Genomic DNA, 10,224 nt, shown 5'->3' on the forward strand with positions numbered 1-10,224 from the left:
TCTGGGAGGCTTTTTTGTTTGGTTTTTGTTTGGGTTTTTTAGGGTTTTTTTGTTTTGTTTGGGTTTGTTTGTTTGTTTTTAAATTGTGCTGGTCAAAAAGCTTTAACTTCCAAAGCTTTTTACACTGAAACAGATCTGCCAGGTATATGGCACAGAGCCAGCTACTGCACTGGTACTGACTGGGTGTATTTCCAGTTGACGTCAATTTACCTTCCGGTTATCACATTGAGTTGGCTTTTTGCTCTGGCATTACATCTTCAAATAGCTCTTATGCTTTCCAAAGGACTGACGCAGGCTTTTTGGATTCCGTATCAAATTTCAAGCACCAGTTTGTGTATCTCAGCCCAGACACCTACCTACTCTGTCTTTATTTGTAGTTGAGATCGTCTTAATTAATATCAGAGGCTATATATCTGATCGGCTTGCTCCGTGCTGGCTGCAGCCATTGAATGTTGTAAGGCTTCTTAGTGTGGCAAATCTTAAGGGAATTGGTTTCTGCCTGTTCTTTTTCCTCTTTCTAGGGCAACTGTTAAATTTGGGAAGGACCAAGCTAAATAGGTTTATCCCCAACTTTGTGCTACAGTTCTCTTGGAGACTGGTCTATATGGTTTCGTGTTTTATGGATTGAGATATGGGTAGTGTTATATAACATTACAAGCAGAATTTCACTTTGAGGTAAGGCTTACTTGCTTTAGAATAGAAGTAATTTCTTCCAACTTAGTTAGGCAAGTCTCTTCAGCTGTTTTCAGTTGGATGCCAAAGAAAATAAACAGACTGTTCTCGAAACTCACTTTGGTGTTAGTAACCAATTTTGTTTAAAGTAGCATGAATGATTGATAGTAGGAACATAGCCCCAGATTTTCATTCCTTTGTTGTGAATTTTAGGGTGTTAATAGGATTATAGTTTTATTTCCTTTTTTACTATTCTAAAGTGAAGTAGATGCCTGCAAGTAACAGGTATTGCATGGGTGCTTGTTTTAGTAGCCACAGGCTGTATGCCAGCTCTGTCTCTGCTGTTGCCCACAAATGCAGATCCAGTTCTCTAACTGTGATTCTGCTTGAAATTGCTTAAACCTCTTCAGTTAGTTCAGTGTTTTCCAATCAGTGAATCCTTTTTTTTTTTTTACTGGCTGTAGATTAATAGCTCTGACACTGTATGTAAAGGAGGGCACATCCCCAGAGCACATGGAAGTTTGTCCATGTATTCTAGTTCATGGAGAGATTAAAGTTGTATTAAGAGACTGGCATTTGTTGGTGGAAAAATTCCTGGTGGCATGAGTGTTCTTCTGTTTCATATACACAAATGTGCATTTGGTGGTAGTTTACACCTAGAGGCTTTTAAAGATAAAAGGATGGTCAAAATAGAAGATCAAAATGAATTCCAAGTTTTGTACTTATGTCAAGGAAAAAGCAGGTGCTATTAAAGCACAAAAACATCAATAGATCATGTACAAGGCTAAAGGTATTGTTCCTTGAACACTGGAGTAATCCTACTGAGAACTTTGCTGCTGCTTAGTGGGCTATAGAAGAAAACAAGACGCTACAAAAAATGGCCAGCACTGTCCGAGTCAAGGAGAGTAAGATGATTTTGTACATTGAGATTCAACTACTGGTGAAGCTCGATCCCGTGATCGCTGTAAAACAGATACTGCAAGTTTTACTTGCACTTTGTATGTTTTTCTTGGAGCATGGTAGGAGAAAGAGCAAGAACGTGGAGGCCAGTTTGAAGCCTGACTAGCTTGTAGACTGAGGCTGGATGCCCCTGTTCAAGGCTGCTTCATACTTTCCATTCTTAAGACCTTGTCTTAATAAATTTGCCAGATAAAGCCAGCGGGGCCCAAAAGTATTGTTTGAGTCTGCATTAGACTGATATTTCTGGGAAAACTGAAGCCCAAATGGGAAAAATAGTTCTAGGAAGGAGCTAAGAAAAGCATGCTTCTCTTCTTCGTGTCCTGCTGTGATTCTTTGTAAAGCCTCAGAGTCTGAGTGCTGCAGGAGCAGAGGCTTTGGAGCCAAGGAGCCTTTACAAAAACAGCGTTCAGCCTTCCCAACTTCAGCTAGTGACGGCTCCGTCCTCAAAGAATTTGAGCCTCTCTTTGCTTCTTTGAGCCTACGCTACGAGGCACCATCCCAACAGAACTGGTCAAAGCTGAGAAACTGTTTGACACTGTGATCTGAGCACTCGCCGTACAGACATTACAGAGGAGGAATTACGTCTGATTCATACAACCTGCCGGGTATCCCAAACAGGAGTTACTCATTTCCCCCGTAGTGTTAACCATTTCATTTGTGCAAAAGGCAGAGGTGCGTGGCAAATATACTAAAACTTGCAGTGGTTGCCACATGGCAGAATTGCTTTTATGCTGTAGGTAGAAACCTAGATGAAGTACACGCAACTGATAAAAGAACAATAATGTTGGAAACATGAAGGTTATAAGATGGAAAACACCAGAATTAATATTACCCATGTAGTCTTAATTTGACCTCTCTGAATGTTGTTGATTATATTAGTTAACCTTATATTAGTTAGCCAGATACATCTGGTGCATTAGTTATATATATAACTAATATAACCTTATAGTAGTTAACCAGATACATAACTCAGGTACATCACTAAGGAATCCCTGCCTCAGTTCAGAAGGTGGGTTGGATCTCCGAGAGAGAAGTTAATTGTGTAATGAAGGGAACTGTTGTCTTTTGAATGGAGGCTTAATTTGGAATGGATGAAGCCAGTGAACCAGAGGGATCGTCGGAAGAAAATGGGTGGTGGTGTGATTAAAGCAGTTGGATCCTTCTGCTGGATAATTGAATTCTGGTCCTGCCTCTCTAACAGACTTGCTATGTAATGTTAAGCAAATAGTTTTTCCTAGATGGTCATTAATTGGGTCTTTCATTCTGGTGCCTGATGGGAGAGATCTGAGGTGTGATTTGCTTGAGGGCTTTGCTCTTCTGGCTGCAAGTGAATTCAGAAGCTGCTGCATAATACTATGTATTTTGAAAAATCAGGTTCTGATAGTTTCAAATAGGGGACCAAAAATTAATCAGAATTTGAAGTGCTGTCTGTTGTGATAATTAATATGATAGAAAAACTGATGAAGGAATTAATTCCTCCTTTAGAGCAGAGTTTGCACTTCATGAAGAAAATACTGTATTGGATATATGCTGTGAACGGTGTGTAGGAGATCTGATCTTGAGTAAGCAGTAACCGTCCTATGCACTGGAAAAAAAGTAGGGGTCCTTTGGGAGAACGTCATACTGTTAGCTGGCATTGTAATGCAAATGCAGAGTGAACCAGCTTAGGCTCAGTGCTGTCCGTATCTGATGTTCTTAACTTACGTGCTTGACTTTTCTGTCAGAAAGTGCTTTTTAAATGTGAGATGATACATAAAATATAATTTCAAAACAAACAAACAACAAATCTCAAGGTTAACTGAAGTGCAGTGTCATCAGTGAAGGAGACAAGATACCCCTTCCCCACAAAGCTGGAAAGAAACTCGTAGCCGTGAAAATCCATCGTGCCTAGTGCAGATGAGGCTGGAATACTTGGCAGAGGGTCTCTTCAACGGATTTTTGGTCTCAGTTCAGCGAGTTACTGGCTGGATCCTGCTTATATGGTCTCTTAGCTGGGCATCCTGAGACCCAGCCTCAAGCATGGCTTGCTTTCTCTTTACAGCAGGATGGCTGCCGGCGTTGCTGAGGGAGGCAAGGGAACCCCTTGAAGCATGTGGCATCCGCTTTGTCCCGGCATAGCCGGCTTCATGTGCTACCAGGCAGTTGGCAGCAGGCCCGTAAGGCAATTGTGTAGGAGGGAAAGATGGCCAGGACATGGCATTTGCTATCAGAAGCAGCACAGATTTAGCCACCAGTTTTATTGGAGCTTTTGGAGCTGTTTGTGCTGGGCATCTGTTGAAGTACGTTGCTGATTTGGAGCCAAGCAACTCTTACAAGTTACGCTAGCAGTGAAATACACGTGTAGCATTGCAATCCTTTTTGATTTCATATAACCAGACCTCGCACTCAAGAGGGTACTTAATCAACCTCTTCCCCCTGTTCTGCAGTTTATCAATCCTGTATCTTTCTAACCTGTTCTTAAATACCTCCAGTGCTGGCTTCACATGATAGCCTCCCCAAACGATGCAAACTTGTTCTGGCGCAATACAGTCCTTATTTTAGACTGTTTTTTTTCTTGATGGCATGTTGAAACTGATCTCGCTGAAGTGTTTTTGTGGCTTCTTGCACTTAGTTGTAGATTTACCTTTTTGTAGCGGCCTTCTACATTTGTGACTCTCTGCAGTTTCGTCCTTGGACATTCTTCTGTGGAGGCTCTGCAACCCTGACTCCTTTGAACTTCCTTTATAGAGCTTGATTTTCAGACCACTTGATTTTTTTCTAGTGCTTTCCTCATATGTTGCTAATTGATACAGGGCATCCAAAAGTGGTTACCTTCTTGTAGATGAGACTTACGAGCCTTGATAACAGCAGGAGTACTTGATTTATTTGAAGATCCTACTCCTTTTCATGCATTTTCTAAGCATCTATCATTTTTGCGATAGGGTGATACTGCTGTATTATAATTCCTAAATGCATTTTTACAGAGCCTGTGTACCCCAACCTGTTTTGTATAGCTGATTTTTTCTGTTTATGTTGATTTGCACTTGGCCCTAGTAAATTGCACCTTGATCCATCGTTATAAGCTGGATGAAATGGAAGAACAGTCTGAAGCCTGTCTGCTACCATGCTGGCAGTCTGTCTGAGCGTGGTGTAAGGTCTGTGGACTCGGTGAACGTGTCCTGTTCTGTCAAGCAGGTTATCATTGAAAACCCAGCATGATGCTGACCCTGGGGCTCAGATGAATCATTTCTGATTCATGGCTCCATTTTGATGTCAAACCATTGATGGCTACCCACAGTAAAGTTATTTGGCCTATTTGCCATTCCCTGTTAGCTTAATCTAGGTGATGCCTCAATAATTTGCCTTAAGTATCATATAAAAGCATCAGAAGTCCTATGAAAGTCAAAATGGACAATGTCTATTGCCAAGTCCGATCCGTAGGGCCTGCTGCCTTGTTGTAGAAGAAATCAGATTGATGTGATACAACTTGTTGTTGCCAAATCCACATTGGCTGCTACTAGTCACCTCCACTCCTAGATGCCTGCAGATTGTCTGTGTTCCCCTTTTTTCTTGAAAATGAAATTAAACTGATGGATATGTAATTCCTGGCTGTTCTTCCCACTCCTTCCCAGAACATATTTGCTTCTCTTCTGTTTTGTTTTGTTTTTTTTCCCCCTTCTTTCCTTCGGGCTGTGTGCTGTAAAGACACACAGACAGGAGACACAAGATTACAAGCCTTTAAGGGATCGGCTAATTCTTTAAGGAAACATGACAAAGCACTAAGCTTTGCTGCAACGTGGGTAACTGAAAAGAGCAGCCGGGGGCAGAGGAAGATACTGTGTTCGCTGTCTATCAGTAAGACATTAAGGGAGAATAAAACCATGAATGTGTTACTTAAAACGTTTTTACTCATGATTCTGATGTTCCCAAGCAAAGAACTTTTTTTTTAGTTAAAAGGATATTGCTTTAAACTTGTGATACGAGCTTCTCTGGCAGTTCAGAAAGGTTGTTGCCATTTAAAGCTTTCTCTGTGTTCAAGAAGTTCATGCTGCACGGCAGCAGTTACCCTGTTTTCGTGCCATCTAATCCTAGCTTGCTGAGACTGTACCAATTTCATCCCTGGGAATGTTGTTGTGTGGAAGAGTCTCTACCTTACTTCTGTGCTGTGATATCTGCCAGAGAGGCAAAAAATGTATATAAAAAAATCAGGTTTTAGGGCTCCCAGTCAAGTACCTTTCACTGCATCAACGTTGCTCTAATTCTAGGAAAAACCACCCAACTTGCTCTGCCAAGGCGACAAATTGTATTGCTCATATGAAAGTGTCTGCTGCTGTTATTCGTATGTATGGCACAGTAGTTCTAAGGATTGTGCAAAGAAAACCCAGCAACTCTAAAGCCACTTGGACTTCTATGAATCTTTTGGGTTTTTTCCTGTGCAGTTAATAACACTTTTGTTTTTTACTTTCTTTGTCCCTCCACCTCCTCTTCTGCAGTTTCAGCTTCTTGCCTCAGCATTATTTAAGTCTGGCTCGGATTTCACCACTCTTGGTGAGTATTGTGTATCAGAAGAATTATACTAAGTATGTTCCCTCCGATAATTAGTTCGTTTCTACTGGTTTTTATATCAAACGTTATAGTTCATACGAATGTTGTAGGCCCTTTTTGGTTTGAATATGCGAAGTGCCACTACATAAACATTTGAGAGATTATTTATAACGACCAGTGTCCAATGCCTCGAGCCCATATTTAAAACATCTGTCACCAGTGGTTTTAAACCCATGCCTCCCGGGATCATTTTGTGTCTTTTATTACATCTGATGCTTCACTGTTACCCAAATAAACAGAAGCTTTGCTCAGAATAAAGCACCTCCTGTCATGTCACTTTGGAATCTCACAGCATGGCTACAGCTCTGTTTGCTGTGATAACTGCAATTCCTGGAGTAGTTTGGTTCGCTCTGTTCTTTGCAAAACTAGTTCTTTGGGCAGAATGTCAAGAGCGAAGAAAACAGTGGCGTGTAGGGCTGGAAACAGGAGGTCTGAGCCAAAGCCATAATTTGTTTCACTATTCTGTCCCGTTAACTCTTTTAAACAGTTGAGAGAGTAATCCTGGGCAAGCTATAGGAAGGCTATAGGCATAATTTACATTCTTGTAATGATGTGTTGTCCTCAAGTTACTGTAGGAGCATGGATGACTTCAGTTTTTGATGAACGCACAATTCCTAATCTAAGGAATTGAGGGAAGGAAAAAGCCCACTGCACTATCTGCCCTGCTGGATGAGGAAGCTCTGCTGAGCTTGTGTGGTTTGGAAGATGTTATCTAGTTGATGCTATAAGATGAATTTTTTAAAGGAAGAAAACCCAAGTTTCAGAAAGTTGCCTTTTTTTTCCCCTAGTTTTAAGTGTTCTAAAAGATGAATTAGTTCTGGACACAATACAATACTTTATTCAGAGGTTGGCTTTAACAGATAGGAGGATACATATATCAAGTGGTGCTTTTAAAATAAAAAAAAAAACCAAGCCCTCCTTGATTTGATTAACTTGGTTGACTTTGATTAACTGAAGGGTGAGTTCACTGAATTAAAAAGCATTCCTTTGAGATACCAGTGATTGAAGTAATACAAAGCAGAGGAAATTGTTGTATGCCCGCTCTATTGTTCTTGCTGTTGATGGTTTAAGTATGGGGATTTGGATAAACAATGCTTCTGCCACAGACTAAACCCTCCCCTGTTGGGAGGCAGCACTTCACAAAACTAGTTTGCAAAGCAGCCTTGTGCCAAGATGCAGCCTGGGTCCTCGGTGCAAGTCCAGGGATTAAATAGCAGCTCTGACTTGGGACTCCTACCATCAGCAGAGCTTGTCTCAAGAAAAACTGCAAGCAATACAAGTACTAGTTCTGGTTAAGACAGTAGCGAAGATAATGAGGAAAGTCTGAGGACAGAAGAAATGAGGCACCAAATAAAAATAGCTACCCAGATTTTGTTTTCTGGGACATCAGAGCAGTCCCCTGAGGACTCTTGCTTCCCCCATTTCTTCAGGACTGTCAAGGAGCTTGACAGCCGTTTGCTTACTACTTTTTATGGCATTTTGATTGCAGCGTTGGCTTGCGGTGACGTGATCTCTGCGTGTATATGCTCATAGTAGTGGGACGGAGAGCTGGCAGCCTTGTTAGTTCAGGCAGAAGTGGCAAACAGTTAACATCTGTCCAAAATGGACAACTGGCATATTCCACAGCTAAACTGAGCGTTTAAAGTAGTGAGCGCTGACTTGCTTTCCCCTTTTCTTCCTCCCTCAGGATTTTCAGATGTTGACCACACCTATGCGCAGAGAACTCAGCTGTTTGATACACTAGTCAACTTCTTTCCAGACAACATGACCCCTCCTAAAGGCAACCTGGTGGACCTCATCACGCTGTAACGGAGCGATCACTGGACACGTGGAAGAGGGGAAAAGCATCCATTTTCAGTATTTTAATTTTTTTACTGCATTGATTGACTGCTTGGATGAAGTAATATAGTAACCCCTAGGTGTTTGAAAGGGGTTTTATACTTGTATGGTGAATCCCTGAAGCTTTTCCCTTGGAGTAGGTTAATAAAATGTAACTGACGTACTTCCGACTAAATATATATATTTTTTCTGACTTTGGATTTTGAGTTAGCAAATGTAAGATGAAAAGGCGGGGGGAAAGAAAAAAAAAATAAAACCCAATCACGCAGTGATCGTTTTTGCCTATAGGGGAAGATCGAGATTTGTGGGTTGTCTGGAATTAAAGATGATGGGGTTTTATTTTGGGTTTCGTGAGAAAGGGGGGGAGGTTGTTCTTTGCTCATTTGTAGCTAGTCATGATATATTGCTTTATGGTACAACTCCATCCTCAGCAGCTGAATAACTTGGCGGCAGGACACTGGCACGCGTTGAGGTAATAGTAATGTATGTGTCTTGAGTCTTGTAATCGCAGTGTCATGTGAAGGGGAGCACGTGTTACAAATTATCTGTCTCCTTGTCCCAGAATCGGGCTGACAGTAGTGTCTAATTGCATCTGATACCCGATCTAAACCTGAATACCTACGTTACTATCTTCTGTTCTCTGGAGCCTTCCACTTAAACCTGATGGGCAAGTGGGAACCTCAGAGAAACCATTGGAAAACGGGAGTGCAGTCGTCACCTGCACAGACCCCTTTTCAGGGATTGTTCTGTTTTCCCTGCTGTGCTCTTCTGATGAGAAACCGTGCAGGTCCTCACGAGCCCGGCAGAACTGGGTCTTCCACCACACGCACACCCAACCTCTGCAACCTGACTCTGGGTTGGGTGTAGGGTTTCTGAAGCAGATTGTCTTCGTTTACATGCACCTATGCTTCTGTGTGCGTTTGTCAATGTGTAAATGTAAAGAGGATTGCTCCAAACAGCCTGTCTCCTTCCTACATAGTGCAGCTCATTCACTTTTAAATGCATTTTAGACCTAGATCTGAATGTGAGGGAGGCCTTTTCAGCATAAATCTCTTTGAAAGCAAGCTCATGCATATGTATAGAAAATATATTCTTCCTCGCTGAAAGCTTTCTTTATAAAAAAGGTAAGGGCTTGGTGCTGCACTATGAAGTGGAATGAAGGATACGCATACCCAGCATTAGAAACTTTTCGCATTCGGTGTCAGTGAGCATTCAGTACAAACTGGCAGATGTAAATATTTATATGAGACTGCAAAGCTTTATGTCCAGAAATGTTCATGACAGTAGGGTATCATTGCTGCACCCACTGTGGCTACATGACTCCTGTTGAACTTGATGGAAGTCTTGTGTGTGCAAAGATGATTTGGACTCTTGAAATAAAGAGTTAGTGAAGTGTCTTTTTCAGAGCTCGAGTGTCTGCTTGCTTTGATTGCATTGTATTGCCTCTTTGTCATGTTCTTTGTGTGACTTTTGTAGTCCTGGTATGTTAGAAATAAATTTAAAAACTCATACTAGCATTCAATCACTTAGGAAGGAACAGTATGTTAGAGGCTGGGCTTTGCTTTGTCTTCAGGGAGGACTATACAAATACAGTGTTTTTAAGCAACCTGTAACTTGAGGCTGTTTAGACATTGTATGCTTCAGTGGATGGCAAATTAGATGTCTGTGAAGGAATCCACTCAGTACATAGTGCAGTAGATGAAATCTGATTAAATTGTTTCTTTGAAACATTGCATTTTTTTTTTTCCAGTGACATGGAAAGTTTTACGTCACTGCTAGGCTTTACGATGTGCTACCTTTGCTGACGCTTTGTTAACTAATTAAAGTAGAGCTTATATGGTACGAATGTAGATACCGGCGGTGCTGTACTGGGGGAATATTCCGATTGAGGCGTTGTCTCCATTGAGATTGAATTGAGCACTTTTAATGCAACCAGCCAAAATGCTGCAGCTCTCTAGTCCTTAAAACTACAGTGCTGTCGTGCTCCCTTATCACTTGATCTCGCTGCCTGTGTACTCTCCAACTTCAGTCAGATGATTAATTGCTTTTTGTGACAGTGTTCTAACCAGCCAAGCTGTTCGTCAACTTTTACATGTACACCTTCAATGACTACGTTGAGGCTGAACCCAAAAGATACAACTAGACTGAGGAGCCCCGGCGAGCAGGCAG

At 41.5% G+C, this 10,224-nt stretch overlaps 1 protein-coding gene across 1 annotated transcript in view; it reads left to right on the forward strand.

The window, feature by feature from the left end:
- The window catches only part of MKLN1 (muskelin 1), a 97,344-nt gene extending 89,126 nt beyond the window's left edge, over positions 1-8,218 (forward strand). Inside the window, exons 17-18 of the mRNA XM_050893086.1 lie at positions 6,105-6,159; positions 7,904-8,218. Of these exons, the coding sequence (XP_050749043.1) occupies positions 6,105-6,159; positions 7,904-8,025 (177 nt within the window). The 3' untranslated portion in view covers positions 8,026-8,218. The remainder of the gene's footprint in view (positions 1-6,104; positions 6,160-7,903) is intronic.
- Positions 8,219-10,224: the final 2,006 nt, after the last annotated feature.

The sequence above is a fragment of the Gymnogyps californianus genome, chromosome 1 (assembly GCF_018139145.2).
Source record: "Gymnogyps californianus isolate 813 chromosome 1, ASM1813914v2, whole genome shotgun sequence".
In the NCBI taxonomy this organism is placed as follows: domain Eukaryota; kingdom Metazoa; phylum Chordata; class Aves; order Accipitriformes; family Cathartidae; genus Gymnogyps; species Gymnogyps californianus.